The sequence below is a fragment of the Takifugu rubripes genome, chromosome 21 (assembly GCF_901000725.2).
Source record: "Takifugu rubripes chromosome 21, fTakRub1.2, whole genome shotgun sequence".
Classification (NCBI taxonomy): domain Eukaryota; kingdom Metazoa; phylum Chordata; class Actinopteri; order Tetraodontiformes; family Tetraodontidae; genus Takifugu; species Takifugu rubripes.
The window spans coordinates 11,440,990-11,468,956 of NC_042305.1; the positions used below are offsets into that span (position 1 = coordinate 11,440,990).

Below are 27,967 nucleotides of genomic sequence, written 5' to 3' on the forward strand. Positions count from 1 at the left end.
ATTCTGCATGAAATGAGACGGGGACTTATCTCGTTATGAGGCTAGCACGATGATGACCCTGTTGGACTCCACTGCTCATGACGGCGATGGCGATTAGGATTGCTGCGATGACGGCAGCATTTGCGAAGAGGCACATGCAGCAGATTAGCGATGCTTAGGTTTGGAGAGGGAGTCCCCTGGCGCGCACGCATGCAGGCATTTGTGTACACATACCTGGGTGGATTTAGAGTTATTATGGATTCTTAAGGTGTAATTCCAGACTGGGGCTGGACCAGAACCCGCTGATTAAAGGAACAAAGCCACTCGTCAAGTGGCTTATTTCCAGTGTTTTGCCCAACCTGCTGGATCATGACTGTCGACGTGCTTCTGTTTATATTATTAATATCACATTGCAGAAAGGCCCAAAGAGCAATGAGAATAAGAATTTATCAAAACAGTGCAGCAACGCTGGGCAGAGGCATGTATGCGAGTCGACCACAGTCGTCTTTATTCAATTTGTGTATTGTGTCACGTTTCCTTTCCGCACTGTGGACGTCACTGTTTAGTCTGTTTCATCTTCCTCTGTATTTTTTTATTATTTTTTGCGTGCACTGGCATGCTTCGAATTGTACAGAGCTTCCTCAGAGGAAATGTTCTCCCACTCACGCAGCCGTAACTGTTACACTTCTTATCCATCCGGTAAGACACGTTGCAGGGTGTACTGTAACACTCTCTCAGCAGGACAGGAATGAACAGGGACACACACAGAGTATTTGAGATGGCACTGAAAACCTCCACTTAGCAGCCTCCCACTGTGGTCCACACATACAGGACCCCCACATTGTTCTTTTGAGAAGTTTCAGTGCGGGATTAGGTTGATCCACCTCAATTATCACAACATCTGTCGGGCTGTTTCAGATTCTGCATCAGTGCCAAACGTGGTGGTTTACTCTTCAGCTGGCCCATTATGAGCACGCCCTTCGTGGGAAGGTCTCTGTGGACCTGTGGTTTGGTGTTATTTGTGTAGTTTATTTGCACTAGCAGATGAAGCTTGTCTATTCCCCTTGGATGCCTTTACGCCTGTTAATGACATAATTGTTGTCACATGTTTTCACATGTTTTTGTTGTAATCTTCCCTGTTATGGCACGTCTTTATCACGCTACAGTTTAAAGTTCCCTTAATTTGCATCGTGGAAATAGGTTCATTTTATCACAATATGCAAAATTGGAAAAGGAATTGATCTGAAATTGCTATGCTGTAGATGTGGACATTCAATAACCTATTGTTTGCACAGCAGAGCACCAATCAAAACAGATTAGCATTTCCAGACGGTGCTATACCATGTGTGTGGTTTGTGGAACAGCTTAACCTGCTGGATTAGCTAGCCGTGGTGGGGAAGACCATTTTAACCTCCCTTTCCTGCGCTTGCACTCCTCAGGTCTTGCACACTTTCACCGGTGTGATGATGTCACCGGGGTTTTAGTGAGGGCTTACTCTGACATCACTGGGACCACTGCCAAGTTAAACCTATTAGCTCCACCATGTGCTTGCGGTGCACTACAGCTAGAACAGCGTGTCCATGTGTTGCATTCAAGAGCCTATTGAGGAAAGTGTTTCCACGAGTGTGGGTTATCCTAGACTCATTAATTTCTCCATTGATGCGTATCGCGGCCACTGTCTAATGTCCATAACTGGATACGTGATGATGACTTTACAGCAGATCTTCAGAGGGATGAGTTGGAATCTTCAAATCATAAAATGTTCCTTCTGCCACTGACTCGCAGACAAGCATGCTGTCATCCTTTCTTTCTCATTATCCAGTCTGCCATTGTGTCCTTGGCAACTCAGTGCTGATTGGCTGTGCCTGGTCCTACCTGTTCCAGGTCACCAAGGCAACCACATTCTAAACACGAGTGTTGCAGGGCACTGTAAAAGCGTGTTTATGTGAAAGAGTTGCTCCTTGACAAACCTACTTGCAGCTGTATTCCAAATGTGTCAGAAGAATTTCTATTACCGTTCTAACGCTGTGTCATCAAATTATTTTCCTGATTACCTGCTTATGAACAATTATTCAATCATGTTCTTATTTTCTTGCCATCATTATCCCTGACTTTTGGACAAAGTAGAGACTGACGTGCATTGAAATGATTTTTTTTAAAACGATTCACATCTTCATCAGGACTGCTGCAACGCTTTATCTTAGTTCTTTACTCGCCATCTTTTTATTTCAGTTGCAGTTATTCTGCTAGCTGCTATAGAGCGTTTACTGAACATATTCATGCTCTTGTTCAAGCAGCTGGTAATAAAGGCAGAGGCACGAACTCCTGAATTTTTTGTTTTAACAATATCGCGGTGATATTAGATGGTAAAGCCTTCTGCCTGTGCACAACTAAGCCTTTCCAGATGAAAAAAAAAATGTAATGCTCCATTATTTATGATTCCACAGCACTCTTAGTCATCACTGCTGCGTCTAGGTGAAAGAGTTCTTCAGACAGGAACCGGGCACATGAAGTAGGATTGATTACCTTGTTAGATGCACTTGACATTTCAGTGTAAGACGCTTCAGGACGCCCCGGGACCTTCTCTAGTCTACCCCTATCACAGCTGTTTTGATACCAGGACATCGATTCCCCCTTTTAGGCCGATGTGTGCAATAAACAGCATTTCCCCAGTGCACCAAATTCCATAATAATGAATGCAACATGCATGAACTCCTTTCAGTATGCAGTTAGACCTGCTCCTCTGCCTTCCAGCCTCAGGGACACTGAGTGACGACAGCTACGCCGTCACTCGGAGCGCCGTCACAGCTCGCCGCTCCCACAGTCATTGTGTGGCCGCCTCAGCAGCTCTGCGAGCGTGCTCCGTGTTGCAGGTTCTGCACTTGTCAGAATGTGAGATCTGTGTCGCACTGATATGAGTTCATGACATCTGCCTCCACATCACGTGCATGCGTGTGGGTGGAAGTGCTCATGCGAGGATGTTCCCTTGGAGCATTGGAAGCCTGTTGTGTCTGGCATGTGTGACTCTGACGAACACAATCCAACCTGGAGCGGCTGTCATATGCTGCTTGCTTCTTGTCTTTGCTGTGCAGGAGCCACATCTCCACAGAGAGTCATGGCTAGGTGGATTTGATTTGCTGATGGCAGTCGCTCTTCATCTGCCTGGATTTTCCCTTGAGAGCAGACTGCCCCCTGCTGACAACTGAAAGGACCAGTTAAAGTGATTTTATCTTTAATGTGTTTACGGGTCTAAAATTGTTATGAGCTGATAAAAAAGACAGTAATCCCATTTGAAAGGCTAATTGTTCATGCTCTTGATGCTTGATTGTATCACAAGCCAACATATCCATCAACACGACACTATCATTCATCTTTTGGGGCATCTTTAATTTGAAGTGTGTGTGTGTGTGTGTGTGTGTGTGTGTGTGTGTGTGTGTGTGTGTGTGTTATATTTGGTTTACGCTATTTATTGTATACTGTTGTACTCTACTGCCCCCTAGTGGCAACAACGAAACACACTAAAGTAAGGGGGTCGGAGTTATAAAGGGCTTGAACTTGGTCTGGTATTTATGTTTATTCATTTACGTTTGGTAAATTATTAATGTCATAGGGCAGCAACTTTCTTGTCCTCAAGAATGTCTTGTCGTTTTTAATCTATTACAGGTGGAAAATATAAGTAGAATTTGAATACATTGAGATAAATAAGTCTCTCTGCCACAATTATAGTCACAAGTTAAAAAATATGAAAAATCAGATTAAGAATGATAGTCTAAAAATAAATGTACCGGTACTGAAAATAAATGAAAACACATTTGCTGACCTTTTTTTCTATGAAAGTGAAAGTTGGATTTTCAACCATTCATAGGTCGTCTTCAGTGTGCCCTCGTCTGCTGTTAACAGCCAGTTTGCATTTAATTAATCCACCTGTCATTGCCGAATATTATCTAAACGAAAAGATAAATTTGTTTACCCTACTTACTATAATGTGCTCCTCCCTCCTCGACATCACTCTGTCGCTCTCCACCTCTCTCCATCTCTTTCCTGTTTAAGTCACTCCCATGCTGAGCCCTCTCCCTCCTGCAGACCACTTCTCACACGCTTTCTGTCTCACATTTGTGATACTGTGTTTGTTTGGTGGTGGTGTCTTGATGGTTAAGAGTGCCACCAAAATGAGTTTGCCTGTAAACTCAGACTACCTGTCTCTGGAGAAGATAGCCCGCTACCGCCACGCCTGCTCTAACGGCTCACCTTACGCCACCAACAAGCCCATCGACATCAAACCTCGTGGCCGGAGATGGTAGGAATAACCTGTGGGTCTAAGTCTGTGGTTCAGTGGTGGTTTACATGCTTTATGAAGCAGCCATAGAAATTCTAAGGTTTGTTTTTGTGTGGGTACTTCATTCTTAAGGTTCATTGACAGGACTGAGCAGAAGAGTGAAACTAATCACCTTCTGGGACTGATTTTCCTATTTGGGGGCAATCTTGTGTTTTATTTGTCTTTTTTATGTTTGAATTTAAAGGAAATATAGGTTATCAGCTCACACAGACTGTTCCACCAGGCTCCCGACCAAGCAACGGGTGAAAGTTGCTGCCTTTTGGCTTGGTCGTGTTGTTTCTGTGCGTGTTTAGCTTTGTTCCATTCTGCTTTTGCAGAGCTAGCAATAAATGAAACGAAAGCATCTTTCATTTAAAATATTAAGGTGTTCAGGAGGACAGGTCTATTCAGTAACCAGAACATATTGTAAAGTAATTACCAGAGCACTCTCTGTCCATTACAGCACAGCATGAGAATTTTTAGACCTTGTTAGGCCTGCATTTATATTGAATTTCTCTCTACTCGGTGACCCCCTAAGATGAGCATTGTCTGTGTGGCCCCGAGCCTCATTTCTATTCATTTGACGGTTTGTTTAAAAGCCGTTTTTGAATTGTGCATATGTGCTGTGAGTCTATAGTACCTGAAAATGAAGCAGCGATATCGGCTAATGGCGTTTGTAGACAAATAGATATGGACGGAGCCTTGTCAATACATGGACTTGCCATCTGTGCACCTTAGTGAAGTGATATTTATATCAGCATCTGCTGACTGAGCTTATCTGCACCATGCACAGAACCTCATTCACGCGAAAAGCATTTTAAACAAAATCGATCATTTTCCCAATCAATTATGTTCCTTAAAATATGAAGCTTTTATTATTTTTTTTAATAACAGGTACTAATATTATTCAACCACCAGGGGGTAGCAGTGTTTCTGGGAGCTCTATGGATGTAAAATGTGACTTTATGCTTTCATTAGCATGATTAAAATCATCTGTTACCAAATGAATTCAACTCATATCAAAGTATATTCACAGTCTTCCAGAAACAAGTGTAATTATCTTCACATTTGTAATCTAAATAGAGAAATAGTGCAACCAGCTACTTAAATATTGGACCCAGAGAAAACTGGTTGTGCTTCTAGAAGCCTGTCATCATGTTAAGTGTTTTGTTTTTATCTGCACTCATTTCAGCTTCATAAACGAGACCGTTTTTTCTGAAGGAAACTCTTTCTTTGGCCGTTCTGTCTTTACTCAGGAATGCAAAGTCTTGGGTAATAGGATTAGCCTTGCCCCTTAAAGCAACATCTAAATGACATCTTTCAGCCCCACTACACCAGAAGCTTTAGTCATCCCGGCTCAACAGCTGTGCCCGACACATTCCTTTACTGATGTTCGTCCTGTTCTCAGGTGTCTTTACTCTCACACATTGCAGTCTTGATTCTCTTAATACTACTAAGTGCATTCCTCACCTCTCTTGGTAGGTCAAAATACCCCAAGCTCTCCCGTCTTAACACCGTGTACCTACAACAGCCTTCATTCTGCCGTGGCAGTCGAGTGATTGACAGTGTGGGACATTGGTGGAGAGCATTGTTCAAGGATACAAGTCCCAGCCCTTAAATGAATGACTACTACCAAAGCAACCCCTCCTACTTCAGTCTTACCAGTGAAGAGAGAGAGAGAGAGAGAGAGAGACGCTGGTGGGAGAGAGGAGACTCAGAAGGAGCTTCATGTATTTCAAAGATTGGGATAGTCAGAGAGCGGCAGAGAGTGAGGTGAGGTGAGGAGGGAGAGGGGGGAAAAAGGAAAACTACACGGGAAGAGAAGATCTTGTCTCCAGAAATCAAACTTTGGAAACCTGAAAGAAAGAGTCACAGAGGGGCTGGATTTCGAAAGGCTTCGATTCAGTGAATGGTCAAGAACGACAACTGCGAGAATAACGAGGAGGAGACGTCCACAGAGAGCCCATCAGTGGGCTTCAGGTGACCCGGAGGGTCTGTGAATGACCCCGTGGCTTTCTGTGTGGACAGCTGCAAATGTGGATGTGAGGTCAGCATGAGTATCATCCTAAAGCCACGATCACGCTCTACCAGCTCTTTGAAGAACACGGAGGGAATGTGGTAAATAAGCAGATATTCATATTTAAATCCTGCTGTCTGTGTACGTGTGTGTACATGTGTGTGAGAGAGTGAGAGAGAGAGGGAGAGAGAGAGAGAGAGAGAGAGATAATGTCTTCGGAATGTCAAAGGGCATTTTCCAGGTTGAGCTTGGCTTTAAAGCCTAGGACTGGATTAGGTTTAGGTCAGGGTCGGGGAGGGAAACGAACTCTGAGAGTCCTCACAATGATAGATTGTGTGTATGTGTATGTGTGTGTGTGTGCTGTTTGTGTGATTGCTCTACTTTTCTGTTGCTGACTCCTTCAACTCCGTCCAACTTTCAGGACACTTCTTCTTGGCTTTGCCACCAGTGTTGAGTCTGAAGGCCTCTTCTGTCAGATCACAATTATCGGTGCTCAAACTCTCGTCTAACCAAACAGCTTCTTTTATTTCCATGAGCCCTCCGCGTCCTTGTAGCGGACGTCCTCGTCCGTCAGGTAGGTGGCCTCATCTCGGACAGGCGCTGATGACCAGCACTTACTTTGCCGAGAAATGTGTCTCTGCATACATTCTTCTGCCTGCACGTGTCTTCACTTAAACGCAGGATGCAGAGCACAGTGCCAGTGGCACATATCACCCTCTGTGTCCTGTCTCCTCCCCCCTCCTGTCTCAACTTGCCCTTGCCTGTCAGTATTGATTCCCAACAACCTCACAGTCAAAGTTAATATTAACCGTATTTTTTTTCCGTTGTGTTTTTTTTTTCTTTTTTTTTTGTCGTGCATGGAGGCAAAGCTGTAAATGGATCAGAACAACCCTGGATAAACACGGGACACACTGTTCACTGGGTGGTGGTTGCCCAGCAGCATGTGTTTGAATTTTGTCAGATCTCGGTGTGCTAATGCCAGTTTATTAATCTGCCCAGGCTCCCCAAGAGATAGCAACGGCTGCGTGGAACGACGACATTCATTATTAATTACTTAATATAGATTAGTAGTCTCAGAGGGTACTACTCTCCCTGAGCGGTTTAGATCAGAGTCACGTTGTAGTTTGGTGTGGATTTTACTGAGATTACTGCTGGAGCTGACTGTGGAATTTGCTGAGAGATGAGAATAAAAGCCATTGTTAGACTTGGACGCACACTCTGAAGAACAGTAGTCAGCTGGACTCCGCAGCTCCTCCATCTGTGCTTCCGTTTTCTTCTTCAGATTTAAAGCGCTCCCAAGATTTTGAACACTTTCTCCCTTGAAGAGCCTGTGTGACTCCTGTTCATTTACTGAACGCGTTTAATAACAAACTCAGAAAGCAATGCATTTTGCATTCACAGTGTGCACCTCAAAACGCTTGCACAAGTGCCAGAACACTGGTGAGCAATTCCTTACGTGCGCAATGCAGAAAGTGGCGAGACTGAAGTGTTTGACGCGCTCCCAGACGTGACCTAATTCAAACAGACCTCAGCTTCACCCATCAGATTGTTAGCGTAAGGCTGAGGAAGGAGTTGAGAACCAGCTCCCCACCTGTTGTGGTAACTCCGTCTTCTGGTTTATAAGGGGAGAAGGTGTGGAGGAGTAAATAATGTGTGAGTTGAAGCATGAGGGTTTGCATCTGAGCTCTGTCAGTCCCCAGCCCCCCAGCCTGACAGGCGCAGAAGATTATCTATCCTCTTGTGGGGCCTGACAACCTCCCAGTTATCAAGCATGTTTTTCTGATATGACCTTCAGCAATTCAGAGCTGAAGCCATAAATCGCACCAAATATACGTCCTTTCTCAGGTGAACCTTAACATATAGAACAGGACTGGTTTGCATTCAAGTGTGTGATGACGTCACGTTGCCATGGGGATTCGAAAGGTGCAGAGAGTGTGAACACTAGAGCAGTGTCATGAATAAAATGAAGGATTTACTTTGGCTGATGAGGGCAGAAGAAAAAGAGAAAGTGTAGCATATCTTAAATATTCATTGATTTAAAAAAAAAAAGATTCTAAATATGATTTAGAGCTACCAAATATTGCCAGTCCTAAGAGTTATTTGCATTTGACCGCCTGCCTGATCACATGACCCAGATGTTGTGTGTGTATCTGTGCGTGCATGTGTGTGTCAGGACGATGCCAGATGAAGGATATGTGTTTTAGTTATCAGTAGCTTGTTGTGCACTCACCTGCTTGACCCGTCTGCATGATAAGTGCTTGTCTGTCAGTCAAGTTAAACAGCAGAACTGACTGACTGTTTCACGCTGTTACAAATACAAACCCTCAACATATCTCGACAGTTTTAATGTCTCAGAAACCCACAAACAACTCCTCCTGCCAGTAGGGGCACTAATAGGGGAAACCTTCCTCTGGGTGGTATTAGCCAGTGGACAATCAGCGTTGTGTAATGAATCAATATGATGATAAGGACACGTTTTAATTTATCTCCGGTGGGCTTCAGAGTAGGTCGTGTTCCTTTAAATGTAAATACAATAATTCTTACAGATATGAGTTTAAAGCAGAGGTCCGTGTCATGGCACACCAGGCTGGGGATCAGGCACAGACTGTCCTGCCTGAGTGAAGAGGAAGATATTCATCAGCAACGTGCAGATACACGAATGCAGTCAGGCAGTCTGATTGGTTCCCGTCCTTCCTCGTCTCTTTAGTCCTCTCCGTGTCCTCTCTGCTTTCTAAAATAAATCAGTGTCATCTTCCCTGTGCCTGGTTCAATGCAGAGATCCTTTCTGATCAACGCGGCTCTGAACTCCCCAACCACGTCTGCTAACTTTTAACAGTTGTTGCCCCTTTTTTTTGTTTTGTTTGAGATTTGTGTCCCAGTATGAGGGTAAAAACACTATAACTAGGGCTGATTTGCATTTTGGAAGTGACAAAGAGATAAAGTTGGGATTGTGACCTCATTATCATCGCATCGGCTGATTATTTATCGCCATCTTTATGCCCCGAAGTCCTCCCTCCTCCTCGTGGTGTCGTCAGATGTGACAACCGTTTGTTGCCAACGTCTCTAATTGCTGCAACTGACCATGGCTAAAAATAAATAAGCTATTGATCTTCTTTCCATTAAAGAGAGAAAAAGGCAGATGGAGGGGAAATACAGAGAAAAGAATTGATGGACAGCTAGAACGATGTGTAGTGTCCTTGGTCATATCTGTGACCAGCAGTGTCCTACAGGATAAAGACACAACTATTCTAGTAGCTGCTGAATGTTATGTCTGAATTATCCACCACGAAATGTTATTTATTATTGTCAAAATACGCTGGTTTCTCATTTTCCCCTTTCATTTTCTTTTCAGGAGACATACACCCCTCCCAGTCCGTTATAATCTCCCATAAATGAGCGACCATTGTCAAAACATCAAAACTGTCGTGCGTCAGTTATTGCTCACAGCCCCAAATGTCTCTTGGTTTTGTAAATGAAATAATGCTTTTGTTGGATTGCTCACCAAAGGATGAAGTCTCATTAGTTTCAGTTAACAGTCAGCTGTGTATGAGCTAGCTACATTCGGGCAACTGCCCCGACTTAGAAGTTGTCTTTTTGTTATTTCTTGCCAAACATATCGGCATGAATCACCCCGATCACACGGATTTGTTTCCCGTCTGCCAATACTTCTAATTTGTTTTGAATCGCCTCTGTTAAAACAGAACCGGAATGGCGTGACTGATCTGGCGTCGACGAATTGAAAAGGCTTTCGTTTATTTAAGCGCGTTTGGAAGCGCGCTGTGAATATTTTTCTTTTTTTTAATAACGCGGCTATTTTTGTTTGAGATGTCAGAAATGAATGATGGGCTATTTGTGCTAGTGCTCAATAGTTTATACAATAGTCCACAGTTTACCTTCTTTCTCTCTGTCCTTTTTCCCCCGCCTGTCCTCTGAGGACAGCTCCTGTACATTTGAACACTGAGTCCCTTTTTGAGTGGTCTCTCCTCATCTTGCTTGGATTTTGCGCTTCCCTTCCCCCGTGCGCTCTATTTCATGTTGATTCTCACAACATGGGGGTGTTGACATTTTCCTCCCTTTCTTTGACTTTTCCACACTTGCTTACCCAACACTGGCTCAGCTCCGGAACTTCCTGCTGTGCGTGTGACATATTTATGTCATTCCACACGAGGGTGTGTCTGCAGAGTCCCCCCACACCTACACAAACTTGGAGCAGAGTTACGTCACGCGTGTCGTGTGAGCGTGAGAGTGATCCATATGCTCCCACGTTTCTGTGCTCACACTCTACACCATCCGTAACAAGATAGTGAGATATGACTCACGGGGAGCAACCTGTGCGTGGAATAAGGATAAGAGGGCGCTTGAGTTTTTTAGCCTAACCTGCTTCTGATCTCACTCTAAAGACAGGAAGCGAGGGCATGCAGGCAGACTTCTGGGGTGAAAGAGAGAAAGAAATGTGAAAAGTCCCAGTGATTCTGTGTCAAAGAGCGGAACTTCCCTCAGTCATTAGGCTGAGGGCCTCATTCCACTCACTTTTCTGCTGCTTCTTACGGACTGCAGACAGGACCGTTGTGGAAAATACGTCTGACGTGGCTTCGCCGTCTGAACTGATGGAGCAGTTTTATATCATTTCCTTTTGAGAGTTCAGTCCGCGGTCTGTATCACAACCGAACTAACCGAACTGCACCGTCCACCGCTGATTAGGACTGGGGAGTGTGATGACAGCTGGTTAGATCATCCACTGATGATCAGCGCCGTCCTACACTCGCACAGGCCGCTGTTTGTCTCGCTCTCATGCTTGCAGAAGTGATGTCATAGGTTATAGAGGATTAAATACGATGCAGCGATTATGACGGTGATGACTAGTGTTGTGCTTAAGGGAATCCCCTGTGACCTCAGCACCTACATCACACTCGATCATGGTTCGCCTAATAGCCTTAACAATAAAGCAGGTACCCCTTGTGAGAGACATTATTCACACAGGGTCAGCACTAATCACCTCGGATACTAAGGAGCTCAGTGTGGACTCCCGTGGGGAAACCGTGTCATTGGTTCCAGATCGCCTTTCAGCTCGGCGTCAGTAACGTTGTTGTCCCTGTTGCCATCTGCACAGTTTGCACAGAGTAAATATCTCATGTAGCCATTAGAAGACTATTACAAACCTTTATTATAGTCTTATCACTACCAATTAGTTTTCATCATAATGCGAACATTTCCAATAGTATCTGTTTTTGATTTTTAAATGTAGTTATAGATTTTTTTTTGTTGTCGCTGTTAGCGACACTTGTGATTAATGTTTGCAATTCTCTGTCTTCTGTCTCTGCAGTTTCGATGTGGACAATGGCACATCATCAGGCCGCAGCCCCCTGGACCCCATGGCCAGCCCGGGCTCAGGCCTCATCCTGCAGGCTAATTTTGTCCACAGTCAGCGGAGAGAGTCGTTCCTGTACCGCTCCGACAGCGACTACGACCTCTCGCCCAAGTCTATGTCCCGAAACTCCTCCATTGCCAGTGACATGTGAGTGCACGGTGTCTTTTACTTACCCCTGAACCTTCATAAAAGGCAGTACACCAAGGTTCTGTCTGTTATGATATGGTTTTGTCTTTGGTTTTTTCAATCTCCAATGTTTAACTTTAGGTTTGCCACAGAGCTGGGGCCATGGTGGGAAGAGTGCATGCCCAGTGGCTGATTGTATTGTGGTCACATCTATTTTTAAACCTATTCAATAGCATCAGTAGCCATATGCCCAAATTATGTGGCTGACATTTCACCAGTGTATTGATTGCACCTCTCTAAAAATACAAGATTGATGCCTCTGTTTACGCTCCGCATTGTCTTTATGCAGAAGGTCACTCCCCTTTACTGTGAAACCGACGTAAATCTGACACAATCCGGACGAAATTATTCTGGGTCAGTGTATAAGTTGAAAGCGCATTCTTCAGTCCTGCACAATGGAGCCTCTTTGTGTGTTGGCCATTTATTGCAAAAGGGAATAACAATATTGACCCAAAACTTTTCAATACAGCTGGCAGGAAACTCAAACAGACAAAAGGCTGGAAAATATTGTTCCTGAGTAACCTTATATTGCTGCTGTTTGCTTCTGAGATTAAAATCAAAAACCCTTCCTTGACTTCCACCACACACTCTCCATTCACAGTGGACACAGTGTATAAATGTTATTGATGTTATTTATTCTTTATTGCCTGGTTCTTTTATGTGAGTATTTTTTCTCCCTGCTCATTTGATTGAATTAGAAAAGGTCCTGAAAAAGTGTCTGTTCTCAGCGTCAGCTGTAGGTTTTCCTGGTTAATATTTTATCTGAATCTCTAACTGTTACGCTGTCAACACACATGACCTTGGCCACTTGAACGCCACCTCCCTGGCAGGCATGTAGTCATTGAAAATAAAAGTCAAAAATATACCTCCAATACAAGTAACTATCAAGAAGAAAAAATATCCAAAATATTTGCACACTCCATTTAGACAGTATTAAACACAGGCTGGATGCCTGAGCAGTGGGCTGCACAAGGCCATAAAATGAGGGAGAAAGGTGGAGGGCCCAAGGCAACTTTTTTGCCTTGCCGTTTTTGCTGGATAGTGTCTCTACAGTGGGAAAATACCTTCAATCACTTAATAGATTATTATAATCAGAAATCACCATTAATGTCACCCTTTTTTTCTCTTTCAGTCATGGTGACGACATGATTGTAACACCGTTTGCACAGGTGAGTCCCTGTTGTAGTGTGTAATCTATTTTTGGGGGCGTGTAGTGTTTGATTCATGTTGCTGTAAATGCTGCACGTTTAGCCCTGTTCTGTCTCGTGCCACTTCAGGTTCTTGCCAGTTTGAGAACTGTAAGAAACAACTTCGGTGCATTAACGAATCTACAGCAAGACAGAGCGTCCAACAAGTGAGTTGACAAAAAAGGAAATCTGATTAAGTCAATTCTACATGTCCAACATACAGCATCTTATTTTTACAAAAATGTTATTCTGACGATATTGTATCAAGCGGCCAGTGGCGCCATCTGCTGTTAGCTTTGAATACTGCAACAACACAGCAGTTTGTAGTCTTCACACTTCTGTATAAAGGTGTATAAAGGTGTGGAGAGAAATTAATATTTCACTGCCATGGAGTGTTTTTTGAACATTACATAGTTTCAAGCAAACTAACATCAGTATAAACCATTTTGCTCATTAGTATTTTTGGCTCGTGCAGGAGGTCGCCCATGTGTAACCCACCACCCATCACCAAGACCACCTTTACAGGTATGCACAGTGTGAAATGTTTTATTCATATGTATTTCCATTCATGGCTTTTGCATGTTGTTGGTTTGTGGCTAGTTGGCATCTGGTTTTTGGTGTGAATGTAAATTAAATAGTTCGTATGTCATTATTAGTGTGGTTCACTTGAGGAATCAGAACAAAAAGATGAATGGTTAAACTATTTATCAGGAACTGAAGAAAACTGGGGGCAAATTTTAACATTACTGCAGCCTTGCCATGGTTTTCAGCCTGGGATTGTGACACCATCGACCTCATCGAGGCTCATATTTGTTCACAGTTTAGTACTCTTAGTACTGTATTTATACATTTTTAATAAACTTAATTATAATAGAATTACATTACAGAACTTCTACTTCAATCTGTGCCTTCCACACGTGTTTGTGTTTCTTACAAAAAAGGATCAGTTTGAAGATTGATTTAATATTTTTGTAAATGGCTCAGGATTTTCAAGTTATATAGTTATATATATATAAAAATATATACATATAAAAAATAAATTATGGTGAATAATGTATCCGTTTACCAGTATTGCCCTTTTTAACCAGTATTTACTAACCAGTATTTACCAGTATTTACTTGAAAAGAGTTCACCTTTTGGTCAAATGCAGTCTCGCAGATCCGATGGGTTTTATCCTGAGGAGTCCTGCCTCTTTTCCGATTGTGTGTTCCGGTACACAGTTTGGCTGCAGCCTTGCGTCTGTGCGGCAGAGTGGCCTCTCCGAGCGCCGGTGTCTGATGTCGCATTAAGCATGAGAAGAATGTCATTGACGTCAGAGCAGCTGCTGTCAAACAGAGTAGCAAGTCCAGACAGACAGACAGACAGACAGACAGACAGACAGACAGACAGACAGACAGACAGACAGACAGACAGAAATTAGACAAAAGAGTCAGGAGGAGGATAGATGTTTGGGATCAGTGGAGGAAGCGATGAATGTAGGAAAGGGGGAGTAATAATGGGAGGGGGTGGGATGGAGATGATGGGGGGGGGGAAACAAGGGGATTTTTGAGTTGATCACTTTTCCCACTTAATAGCAGAATTGTGCCCAAACACACAGAGACTGATAAACTATATATAACTATAAGTCGCATGAATTTAAAATTGTGCAAGCATTATTCAAAGCATCTTTTTAATTTTTAAGATATATATCAATCAATTAGATGTTCTTAAAGGTTATATTGTCTAAGCAATAATAATTGCTGCTGATAGGGTGACTTCTTTCCACCACAAAAGGCTGTATTTGGGGGTCTGTATGTGTTTACCTTTGTGTTATTAATGCTAAATGCATATTAGCATGCGTGCACACACAGTGCTGAGGGTTGTTAGTTCTGCTCCCACACCTCTCTGAAATCCAGTCCATATTTTGCTCTTCTCCCTTCCAAATCCACGGTGCAGTCCTCTCCGGCTTTAGGTACAGCTTGGGGAGAGCGGCACGTTTGGCTACCAGGGACGTCAAAGCAACAGCAGCTTACCCTCTACATACACAGCCTCTACAGAGAACACTATCCTACACACACCACACTGGATTACACCGCGTGCTCCCTGGAAACCATGGATGTTTTTATAGACAGACAGGGCAAGGAGAGAAAATCATGATGTGTTTTGGTTAGATTCTCATATGGTGCGCGTGTATGCATGCATATGTGTGTCTGCCTTTGTGCATGTATCCTTGGGGTTGCTAACCATGTCAGGACGCTGGGAACAAGCCTCTGGTTTGTTCCATGCTGGACAGTATTGATATGGATTTTTGACGGTTCTCTCTCCTCCTCACTGGATCTTCTATTCCACGTCTTCCCTCCATTTAACTGTGGCAGACATGGGCAGACTGCTCTTCATCCTGCTACATGACTGGAATTACACATCTTTTATGAATGACACCATCAAGCTTGTACACCTAGAATGACTGTTTGTGTGCGTGTGCGCGTGTGTACTGTGCACAAGCAACAGAATGTAAGTCCGTGTGTGTGTGATTTCTCTCCTGTGCCGTCGCTGTTTTTGTTCTATTTCCCTGTCAACATTCATTTGGACTACCAGAACTGAGTCTGTGTGGCTGTTTGCCATCCATCCCTTAAAACTGTACTGGATTTTTATCAGAGTAAATCCTATAAAGGAAGAACTGGATTTCCCCTGTAGTAAGAGCAGTTCACTGGAGGTTTCTGCCCTTGCAAAGCTCATCTGTGGGACATTAAGGTCCTCCTCCAAGGCCCATACAACTGGCTTACCTGTCCAACATGAAGAGTCACCCATGTGTCTACACGGGGTATCCCAGCTTAACTGTATGTGGTGTGGGAGACCCCCTGCCTGGACCGTCCACTAGCCCTCTGAAGCGGGCTCTTACTGAACCCATGCCAACCTGTCTTGCCCCCGCAGAGGAGGCTTACCAGAAACTGGCCACCGAGACGCTGGAGGAGCTGGACTGGTGTCTGGACCAGCTGGAGACGCTACAGACGAGACACTCTGTCAGCGAAATGGCCTCAAATAAGGTAAGACTAACAAAAAAGTTTACACCAACTCAGGTGAAGTGTCCATTCCGCAGGGCCGAACCTTTTGGGTGTAAGACAGATGTCAGCGTGTCACTTACATGGAGAAACATGAGGAACCTTCTACATAGCAACCTCAGTGTGTTTTTGTGAATAAACAGGCCTTAACAGATAACTTGGGACAATACTCTTTGCCTGTCTATGCCAGTAATACAGTTAATTATAAAGTGTATAGAAAGGCCTCATTTCTTTCTCCCCCAAATATTAAAGAGCTCTACTGCATTTACTGACAGGCTTGATTATCACAAAGGGCTGTAAATCATAGAGAGCTTAAGCTCAGATGGCGACTGCTGTATTGTCCATGTGTGTTAGCGACAAGCTCGTCATGCAGGCTGGACTTTATTCTGTGAGCATGCTCAGTTGCCTCCAGTGCATGTGTGGTAGGAGGCTGATGTGCTGCGCTGAATGCTGATCAACTCTGGTGATGTCACAGCCCGTGACGTCATACGAGGTGGGGGATGGACCGAGGGGAGAGGCAGAAAGGACGGACAGACAAAGAGATTACACATGTTCTCTCCCGGTGTTCCCAGAACAGGACTGGTCGCTCTACCTCATTTAGAAGTGAATAGATTTTTTTTTTCAAATCTGTCACTATTGCTCACTGGCACAGTAATCTCTGGTTGTTATGGCAACAGCCACATGCCCAACCAGCCCATCTCTGGCAACACGCGCAACTACACCTGAGCCGTCTCCCACACATAGCCATTACTTTATGTCTGCATCCTGCAGGCCATTAACACCGAAAAGAAAAACAAGAAAATCAAGAAAAGGGAAAGCAAATATAGAGACAAAAATGTCTTCCTGAATGTACGCCCCCTTGCGGACTAACACCGTAATGGCAGGGTCATTTTCCCAGAAATCACCCTATAGCAGTGGTTTAAATACATCCTTTTGTTTACTTAGTGTCCGGCTCTTGTCTTTGTTTCAAAAACTATTAACTGAACTCATACTTGATCTACGTAACTGCATGCGTTTCACATAAAAGGATCCACACCAGCAGGAACCTTAGCAGATCTATTTTATGGGGTAATTGGAAAAGCTTATCTCATCTGGTTGGTAAGATAATAGACAGTTAGAGGCCAGACATGCAAAATATATTCTAACCTGTATTCTGAGTGTGATGTCACCTACACTGGTCTGCTTATTTATATGCAGGTAGCTTCTGTGGTTATTTATGCTAGCACAGTTTCTCCAGCAATGAAAGCTTACCGCGACGGTTTCAGAGTTCAGTCTCTGTCGCGGTTGCATCCGCAGTTTAGTCGCTCAGGACATCCATCATCAATTCCTATTCATTGACTCCTTGACCTTGCGACTTCCTGGCTATGCACAATATCATTTTCATTCAAGCTCATGCGAAGATCCTGTTTGGGTAACCTAATTCTTCAAGAGAGGAGATAACGTCACCTTACGACTGGAAACCCATGCCAATATGGATTTTCTCATATCCACCTCTGCGGGGGGTTGTATTTAGTATTTTGTGTAGTTTTGTTGTGAGTCTAACTTGTTGTGTACTGACAAAGACGGCTGCATCGGCCGTTTTTCACACTGGGCTGTTTTCAACCTGCTTATAAGAACTGATTATTGTTACAGGTTCAAGAGCAATCAAAACAATATGCTGGATTTTTAGATGTCATTCTAAATAAATGAGGAAGATGTTATTATCAGCAATTTGCGTAGAAGTTGTTGCTTCCAAATTTGGTCAGGACTGCTTCTGAATGTGAGCGGACTCAATGAAAGCAGTAACAATAATTATTGTGTCTCCGTGGAGAGCACGATAGTCTCCCACCGGAGTAAATATATAATATGAAAACTCAAAGATGTGCTGGTGCCTGGTGTTATCGACAGCTGTGAGTTGTTATTTTGGTCACTCTCTTGAAGAACAAATTGGACACCAGTCACAGCAATGCTCAGTGTGACACTTTCCAATTTTTACCCAATAGTTTCTATCACACCTCTTGGCCAAGTTATCATATGTGTGTGTACTATATTGGTCTGAGTGGGATGTTTGAGAGAGAGTGTGTGTGTGTGTGTGTGTGTGTGTGTGTGTGTGTGTGTGTGTGTGTGTGTGTGTGTGTGTGTGTGTGTGTGTGTGTGTGTGCTGCCAATTGAATCTCAGCCATTGGCTCATCTGTCTCAGCATTAACTGTAAATTACTCAGTGCTGGGATGTCTATATAGGTGGGGTGTAAACTAAGCAGGGACAGAACTGGTCCCTCTCCAGTCCCTGTAATTTGGGATCCTTCACAACCAACACTTTCTAACAGAATAACAGATCAGTGCTTAGTTCTCTGTGATTTCAGTTTGAGGTTGAAAGTAAATTGAAATGCAGACATTTTCTTCAAAACTAGCTTGACTTTGTTTATGAATAATCACACACAGTAATTTTTATCAAGATTTAAAAATTGTCCAAATCTGTTGACATGTAATTCCATACTGTGGTCATCATCTATTCCAACAGAACAGAACAGTAAAATGCTGCCTTCACCTTTTATTCACAACATGACAACAGTTTTCCAAGAAATCTTACACTCCTGAACACTCAGCCGTCATCCTACAGTCACATTAATGATTTCAAGGTCCAGCTCACTTGAGTGGTTTTCTAAGGGCTCCAGGAACTTGTTTGTCATACCAGCACACATTTACGCACGAGATGGTGGGAAATCTGCACTCCGTCCTGATTTTGACCCACTCTAAAGTATTGTGCGAAAACTGAGTATGATTCCCACACTTGTGTTTGTTGTTTATTTTACACAAGGATTGTCAGCAATGACGTCATCTCATTAAATTTCTTGCTGAGCTTCAGTGCGTCTTTTCAACAAAAGGGACACGACGTGATTCCAGTCATACCGAGGCCACTTCAGACGCTTCTGTTGTGACGTTCATTCTTTTTGCAAGATTAATTGGTTCCCATAAAATTTCAGCAGTGATGTTGCTGTGACTCACCTGGCATGAATAGAATATGAAAGATGACCTCAGTTTTACAGTGTCATGGTGTGTGGTATGAGGTAACCACTGTTTGTGCAAAACACTGCACAAGGTCAGGTGGATGGCGCACAAACACGTAGGCGTAAATCCATGCACAAAAACAACATCACAAATTGTATGTAGACAATGCACATATGTGCACTATCCAACACCACAGGAATCAAAGGAAAGAGAAAGAATTTCCGTTGATTTGTGGGCCAGCCAATCAGAGTGCAGGTGACCTCAGCCGTGTCCCAGCCCCAGCCAATCAGAGGGGATGATGAGCTCACACTTCTTTCATATCTGGGTCCTCATTTGCTGCTTCTGTATGACACGGGAGGGGTGTAGCACATGGGAGCTCGAGCCCATGCAGACACACACACACACACACACACATAAACACACACACACACACACACGTACAGAAGCAATCAGGCAGCCAGCCCTGTTTGGAGGCTGATGACAGAATCATTTTTGCCATCCCGGAGCTTTGACTTCTAGCAAGCATCCGCAGCATCATCAATAATTCACCAGATCAGCAGTGTGTTTCTGTGTCCGAGTGAGGGTCAGTGCATGAGCGCACGCGCACGTCTGTGTGTCTCACAGCGTGTGCAGTCACGATATCCGCTCCTTGGATCTTTGGGGAGCCCGCGTTCCTCTGTCCTCCTCCCCATTTGGCGTCTCTGCTTCCTCTCGTCTGTGGATTTTTACGGGACAGGAACATGATGCTTCAGCCGCTGACGCTACGTCACCTTTACACTGAGCATTTTTAGGTGGATGTCTGTTACTGGAAAGAATCGGGGAGTGTTTTTGTTCCTTGGATGCTTGGTGCTTTCATCATCTGGGCCTGGCTGTTAACCTTTCTGCTTCGGGATCTGTTTTGTTGATTTGTCAGTATGCCTGAAGCAAATTATCTGCTTTCTGTGTCCTGGGGTTACATAAAGGTGAGAAGTGATGCCTGTTTTCATGGAATTTTTAAGAGATTAAAAAGCTGGCGGTGTTTAAAAAGGTGTTAAAAAAAGATAGACGGATAGAGCAGACGTTGTGTACATGTTAGAGGTATACTTGTTAATTTTATCATCTTTTATGACACAAACTGTCTTACAAGTAAAAAAAAAATGTCTTGTTACCAGCCTTTTCTTATTTGGAATCTATTTATTGGTCTATTACACCATTTGTTGTGTTTTTAATGATATTTTTCTGGTGTTATGAAGGTTTTTTCCTCTTCTGCCTCTATTATAAAAAGTCACCCGATGAAAGCCCACGAGAGTAATTCAGTAGGCTGTCAATGCACGACTGCACAGTAAACACTCTGCAGTGTTGGAATGGTATGTTTGAAGGAATCATTGCTGATTTAAATAATAAATCAGTTAAACTTTCCGGCGCATTTGCAATCAAGGGACACTAATTCAGTCTTTGCATCACATTAAGTCCCGATTTTATTTTTTTTAAATCTATTTTATTTTGCTGTCTAAGGGCGAGGGTCTTATTTTTCAGTCAACTCGGACAAATACCGGACTTCAAGGGTTCTCCGCCATAACAGTCAGTTTCTTCTTCAAATCAACTCCGATGCTATATTTGGTCCTGCCACTCCAATTAGGCACAGGAGGGAGAACACCGAATGGGATAAAGGAAAAGCTGAAAAAATTTAAGCCTGAACGGGGAGAGTGAAAGTGGGTTACTGATTATGTGCATCAGAAATCTCTGGGTAGGGCCTCCTTGATGCCTGAGTAAAAACCCTCAGCTTTGCCTCCCATGATGTGATTTAAAAAAAATAAATGAGCATTTCATTTTTTTCCTTTTTAGTTCAAGCGGATGCTGAACAGGGAGCTGACTCACCTGTCAGAGATGAGCCGCTCGGGGAACCAGGTGTCTGAGTTCATCTCCAGCACCTTCCTTGGTGAGTGATTGAGTGATGAGAAAGGAAGAGTCACGCCTCAAGTTTTAAAAAGCGATACCAGAAGCTCACAAACGATAGCAGTTTTGAATAAAAGTGTTACGACAAAGAAGTAGGCACAGCGTGATTTTAAAACAGATATGGGGGATTTGAACAAGTCAATATAAAGTATAGATCTCAACTACAATCTGAGCTGAAAAATAAGCTGCAATTATAACAAATTAACAATCTTTTGTTGTAGTTTATACAGACTCACTCCTTCACTTTGAAAACTGCACCCCGGCCTCCTTTTATTACCTGACATGTAGCCGCCCTGTATTAATTGTAATATATGCTATAATGATTCTTGCTTGTCTTTGTTGTTAGCCTCTATCCGCTTTCTCAGAACCTGAGTCCATCAACGGCATCAACTCGCTAAAATGTGCTTCATTTCTTCACCCCAGACAAGCAGCATGAGGTGGAGATGCCGTGCCCCCAGACACAGAAGGAGAAGGAGAAGAAGAACAAGCCCATGTCTCAGATCAGCGGGGTGAAAAAGCTTCAACACTCCTCCAGCCTCACCAACTCCAACATCCCCCGTTTCGGCGTCAAGACGGAGACCGAGGATGAGTTAGCGAAGGTTTGTCTTGCCTCTTTTCAATCCGCACACATAAATGCACCCGTCTGACAGCTGACATGGAGTTTCACAATTTTGTTTCTCTTTCTTCTTTTAAAGGAGCTGGAGCATGTGAATAAATGGGGCCTTAATGTTTTTAAAATCTCAGAGTTCTCCGGGAATCGTCCACTAACAGTCATGATGTACACAATATTCCAGGTTGGGCCCCTTTTTCTTCATCCCTGAATGAAAAGAGGACTCTCTGAATTAGTTGTGATGTTAAACTCTTTTTTTTCTGCTTTCCAGGAAAGAGACTTGTTAAAAACATTTAAAATTCCACTCGACACTTTCATAACGTATCTGATGACCTTAGAAGACCATTATCATGGAGACGTGGCTTACCATAACAACATCCACGCCGCCGACGTCACTCAGTCAACTCATGTGCTACTATCCACCCCTGCCCTTGAGGTACACACACACACATATACACACACACACACACACACACTGACTGACACACTCCAACAATCAGCTTCAATCAAACTCCTGCTCAAAGTCCAATCAATGGCTGTTGCTTCTGAGGGTATTTTTGTCCCGCGACTTGACTCCTCCCCCCCCCCCCGCATTCCCGTCCCTTTTCTTCCAGGCTGTGTTCACAGACCTCGAGATCCTTGCTGCCATCTTTGCAAGTGCAATTCACGACGTGGACCATCCTGGAGTCTCGAACCAGTTCCTCATTAACACCAGTGAGTCTAATTATGACTCTGTTTTAGCATCTACGTCAGTGACTCATCACAGACACACGTTCACAGACACACGTTCACACGTTGACAACCAGGTGGGAATGCGCTCGCTGCAGCGCTACATACAGTACATTATGGGCACAAATGTAAGAAATGTGAAAGTTTTTCCCTCATTATTTTCTACCAGAGAAGGAGGAGAATAAAAAAAGGATAAAAAAAATAGCTGCTCGAATGTGGTGGTTTTTTTCTGCATTGTCAACATTTTGTAGCAGCGTCGTAGAGGTTGCATAAGAGCATCACAAACCCTATACAGGACAGAAAGCACAGACTTGCCCACTAAATGCGAAAACCTGTTAATGTTTCCCTGAGCCAACGAGGGAATCCCTGCAGTCAAGCCGGGGTGAGTCACCCTCGTCTGAAACCACCATGCTGATCTTCTGTCAGCCACAGAACAGGATCTCCTCTCTCTCCTCTGTGGCTGCACTGCTCCTCTGTGGCCAAGACTAATGCCTCTTAATGGAAAATCTAAATAGAGATAGGAGTCCTTCAAATGACACAGAGCGCGCGGGGAAACCTCGCCACAGAAAACAAGCTGATGGCGCCGTGAGACGTGAAAGCGGAGCTCATTTCTGCCATATTAGGTTTCATTTTTGACTTTTGCAAGGGCTACTTCAGGGTCGTGACTGTGTGACCCACGTGTGCTGTCAATAACCTAGCGGCCAACTAATCTTGTCAATCTGTCCGCAGACTCGGAGCTGGCGTTGATGTACAACGACTCGTCCGTGTTGGAGAACCACCATCTAGCGGTCGGGTTCAAGCTCCTGCAAGATGAGAACTGCGACATCTTCCAAAATCTGACAAAGAAACAGAGACAGTTACTGCGAAAGATGGTCATCGACATTGTGAGTATACATATATTTTGTGTTTGCGTAGTGTGGAGCGACACTAGTGTATACTGGAGCTTTATATTGTTTCATGTTTTGTTCTGGTTGCTTCCAGGTTTTAGCAACTGACATGTCCAAGCACATGAACCTACTGGCTGATCTGAAAACAATGGTGGAAACTAAGAAGGTGACCAGCTCTGGAGTGTTGCTGCTGGACAACTACTCTGACAGGATACAGGTCAGAATCCGACTGGTCGTCTATACGTCCTGCTAGAAGCAGGGGAAAACGGTGTCCCCATTGGCTCCTATCAGTTCTACTGAATGAGTTTTAACACAGCTGAGGAGGTCTGAGCTTTGACAATGAAGGAAATCAAAATCACCAATTAAAGATCTGGCATTTTTAGCTTCGTCTTTCTGGTGAGGAAAACAAGTTCACTATTGCAAGAGAGTACGCTGTCTCCTGTCATGCTTACAGCACTGATGGTGTGTTTTTCCAAGTTCTCTGTCAGAAATAATGGTGCTTTTGTTGAATTAAAGATTTGAATGTTTTATGTCAAAGTTCTGACTCAAGAACACAATATTTCAGCACTCTTTTAAAAAGAAGTCATCTTTAATACCTCCTGTTCAGCAACGGTGTGATTATTTGCTTGAAGACACACACAGGTGAGTGCCAGGCTTGACTTTTTTGTTGGTTGTATTCAGGTTCTGCAGAACATGGTGCATTGTGCAGACCTGAGCAACCCGACTAAGCCCCTGCAGCTGTACCGGCAGTGGACGGACCGCATAATGGAGGAGTTCTTCAGCCAGGGAGACAGAGAGAGAGAGAGGGGCATGGAGATCAGCCCTATGTGTGACAAACACAACGCCTCAGTAGAGAAGAACCAGGTAACACACACCCACACAAATGCTCTGCACCTGACTGTCATACAGCGCACACAGGTGCTCACTGACCTTTGCCCCTCTCCTCCTGTAGGTGGGTTTCATAGATTACATCGTTCACCCTCTGTGGGAGACGTGGGCTGACCTGGTGCACCCCGATGCCCAGGTCATCCTGGACACACTAGAAGACAACAGGGAGTTTTACCAGAGCACCATCCCTCAGAGCCCTTCTCCCACCTTGGATGAGCCTGAAGATGGCACTCGCCCCCCGGGAGGGGACAAGTTCCAGTTTGAGCTTACGCTGGAGGAGGACGGCGAGTCGGACACGGAGAAGGACAGCGGCAGCCAGCCGGAGGAAGACGAGGAGGAGGAGGAGGAGGATGAGGAGGAAAACAGTTGCACTGACTCCAAAACACTCTGCACACAAGACTCCGAATCCACGGAGATCCCTTTGGACGAACAGGTGGGGGAAGATGAAGAGGAGGAGGATGGGGAGGTTTCCTGTTTGCCAGTGTGCGTGGTGGAGGAAGAGGTAGCAGAGGAGGATGAGGAAGAGGACAAAGGGGAGACCGCACAGACATAGCAGCGTCTGGACAGCGACTAACTGATCTTAGTAATGACAGATGATAATTTATAGAATATTTTTGGGGTTTTGTGGCGTGTGTCTGTGTTTTTTATATCTGTTCCTGGTTCTGAAGCGTGTGCTGCTCTCTACCTTGGCCACTCCTCCTGTCAGCTTCGTTCAGACACGTCCACTGGTACTTCTTCACGTTTTTTTGCACTCAGGAGAAACTCCTCTCATTCCCATTTGTACTGAAGTGGTGTGTCCTCCCTCCCCTCCGGGGGCTTAAACTAGGACGGTGGCAAGCAGCTCTCGGCCCCGATCACGTGCAACGCCGCTTCTCCTCCCCCTCCTCATCCTCTCAGCCTTGCCTGAAATTCTAGCAGTGTTTCTGTGTTTTATCAAGTGCCCGTAATCTACAGAGCAAACTCTCATCGATCTGAAACAGAATCGCCCTCACCGTTCGCTCATTTCCTCCCAGCCGCGAATTAGGAGGAGTTTGATGGTGCTGTTCTGCTGACGGGACAGCTCGGAAGTGAAAGCCGCAGCACACCGGGGAGCTTTTCCACTGGCGGAAGTCTTCCTTAAACTTGACTGATATAAAGCTCAAATATAAGCAGCCATGACGCTGTCCTAGACCTCTATAATTTTGTACTGTATGTAAGATTCAGATATTTTCTAGAATTTACTTTTGCAAACTTAGGCTTTCTCTTGGTAGATTTTTTTTTGTTTTTGTTTTTTTTAATACGCGGGGCAGATTGTGTCAGTGTTACGAAGGTGTTTGCACTTGCTCAGATAGCATTTATACTACTATTCTCATGCCACTACGGTCACATCTGGTCAGTCCTGTGCGTTTGAAGTGGAAATTGACCCGTACTCATTCACGTGGACGTGCGTTTGGAAGGAGGCTGCGACCTGGGGTTTTGTGCTTTCCCCTCGTTGAGAATGAGGTGTGGATGAAAGCCTTTGAATTTTATTATCGATGCCTGCAGTTCTTTGAACACACCCTGAGACAATGCAATGCTTTGTAGTCGATACAACAAAAGCACCTTTTTTTAGAAGCTTGATTCGCGCTCTGAAATATACAGAAGTTGTATTAGTGTTCGAAAACTACTGGGATGATTTTATACCAACTCTCTGAAAGCTTTTATTGCCATTGTTTTATTTAATTTAATATCCTAAAGCTGCATACTTGCTTCTTTTTAGCCTTTTTATCCTAATAGATTTATTATGACCATTTTAATTTTGCCATACCGACTTCACACCCTGTTGCTGTCTGCTTGTTTTCAACAAGACAATCAGCATTGTTGCGCGGTCACCGGAAAAGAATCTATCCACTTAGATATTCTAATGCACTGATATATTTATACACCATCACTTTTGATCGTTTTGATCCTTTTAACCTCACCAACACAGAAAAACCATCCCACACACTCTTGAACATTGCTGTCTGACTCTTTGGCCAAGAGTTACTTCCTCATCTCTCCTTTTACACCAGAAGCTGTTATTTATTGGAATATTTTTCTATTTGTTGAGTCTTTTTTTTGCAATATAAAAAGTGGTACAGTAAATATTTCACTGTTGCATACACCACACAACATGCTTGCCAGTTATGATACCCAAATCTATTTTATTTTCTGTCTGTGTACATAATCTATAAAAAAAAATCTTGAAATACTGCACATTGCTTTTTTAAAGAGTATTTAAAATCACATTTCCAAATCTTTTATTTAATCTTTTTTTATTATTATTATTATTATTTTGTGCCAAGACATTGTTTTGTCATGATTTTTATTCACGGTCACCCAATGCCCTTACCTATAATAAAACTCCTGGTTTGATTGCTGTTTACAAACATATATTTATTGTGCTGTATATAATATATAATTATTAATGTTACTACTATCATAATGCCGTTTGTCGTAAATGGTTGGTTCTTATCATCCCTTTTGGTGATGGTGTGTTTGTATTACGTACCTCTTGTTGAGAGAATGTTTATTACACATGAGCTTCAGTGTAAAAAAGAAGAAGGATGATCGTCAACATTTTTGCTTATCTGAGAACTAGCTCGGTGAAGGGGGGGGCAGATTTTATTTATTTTTTCTTTTTTAAAAAACTGTTCCTTGGGCCTTGGGCTGTGCCTTAAATTCAATGCATGTCATTTATTTTAGCCTCTTTTTTTCCCCTTATTTTCTAGTTCTATTTTGCTGCATTAGTGGATCATTTGGCTCAAGTTGGTCTTGATCTCTCTCTTTTGTAAATTAAATTTCAGAAGAAAAAAATCGTTGCCTTTTGCCAATCACAGCCAAAATTGCTATCTTCAAAGAAATGCTGCACCGGAAAAACGTGACAGCGCAGAGACTCAAGTCAACTCCAGGTCATGGATTTACTCGCTGAGTGATGTGTGGTCCACATCCCAGATGTTGGAGAGTCATATTTGTTTGCTGCTCTGAACACACCACCTCGATGATGCTGCACTCTAACGAGGGTGTTGAGGCCCGGTCCTCTAAACCCACAATACAGCCTGATGTTCTGACCTACCAGGCAGAAAACTCTTTGACCAAGGAAAAGGCAGAAAACCCGGCTGGATTGAGGAGTAGATCTCGACACCCTACTATACCCGAACGGAGTGCAGCGGTAGTTTGTTCAGCCACAGCCTGCAAAGCACAGAGGCTTTGAGATACATCTGCATGTTCAGCCACTGCTGCATTAATTACGGCTGAAACACTGACGGTGTGTCACGTATCAATGCTTGGTCCACACTTTCACTCACGTTCCTTGCAATATCCAAAAATCTCTGACATTTTTCCTGCTTGGGAAGAGGAGAGTGTGTGTGTATATTTGTGTACAGAAAGCGTCAGGGGGAGCTGGGTGGGCTGAGTGAGTGCATCATTAACCCCAAAATGGGATTCTTTGTTTGACACATACTGTAGATCTTAAACAGCCCTGGACCAATGGAAGCAGTGGGTTATCTTTTTTCTTGTTATGTGTTCTTTTTCCCCCCCTATTTTTATGGTGTTAACGAAACTGTAACTTTAAAAAATGGGGGGGGGGGGGTGTCTCTGGGACAATTTTTTTGGGAGGGGATTAAGTCTTTAGAATGCCAACTTGTCTGGAAGTTTCACAAGACATTTGAAATGTTATTTTGAGGATTCTCCTGTTAACTGCAGTTTATTGGATAGCACTGTAGATCATACACATTTCTGTAAAAAAAATGAACACAAAAACAATGAAAAAACGTTTTATATGCAATGGATGAAATAAAAGCATGGGTTAAATCTGCTTACTCCCTGTTTCTTGTTGCCATG

General features: G+C 43.6%; 1 protein-coding gene across 10 annotated transcripts in view; it reads left to right on the plus strand.

Moving 5' to 3' along the window:
* pde4d (phosphodiesterase 4D, cAMP-specific) overlaps positions 1–27,942 on the plus strand; it is a 103,008-nt gene extending 75,066 nt beyond the window's left edge. For 6 of the 10 annotated variants that reach the window (XM_029829057.1, XM_029829056.1, XM_029829060.1 and 3 more), the window contains 14 exons: positions 11,635–11,826; positions 12,998–13,034; positions 13,143–13,219; positions 13,510–13,577; positions 15,964–16,076; positions 20,903–20,996; positions 21,437–21,612; positions 21,709–21,807; positions 21,895–22,059; positions 22,238–22,337; positions 23,082–23,236; positions 23,334–23,456; positions 23,921–24,103; positions 24,192–27,942. In XM_029829057.1, the coding sequence (XP_029684917.1) occupies positions 11,635–11,826; positions 12,998–13,034; positions 13,143–13,219; positions 13,510–13,577; positions 15,964–16,076; positions 20,903–20,996; positions 21,437–21,612; positions 21,709–21,807; positions 21,895–22,059; positions 22,238–22,337; positions 23,082–23,236; positions 23,334–23,456; positions 23,921–24,103; positions 24,192–24,680 (2,071 nt within the window). In that variant the 3' untranslated portion in view covers positions 24,681–27,942. Of the gene's footprint in view, positions 1–5,776; positions 6,413–11,634; positions 11,827–12,997; positions 13,035–13,142; positions 13,220–13,509; positions 13,578–15,963; positions 16,077–20,902; positions 20,997–21,436; positions 21,613–21,708; positions 21,808–21,894; positions 22,060–22,237; positions 22,338–23,081; positions 23,237–23,333; positions 23,457–23,920; positions 24,104–24,191 lie in introns of all 10 variants that reach the window. The other 4 variants (XM_029829059.1, XM_011615584.2, XM_029829063.1 and 1 more) reach the window with 3 other exon arrangements.
* Positions 27,943–27,967: the final 25 nt, after the last annotated feature.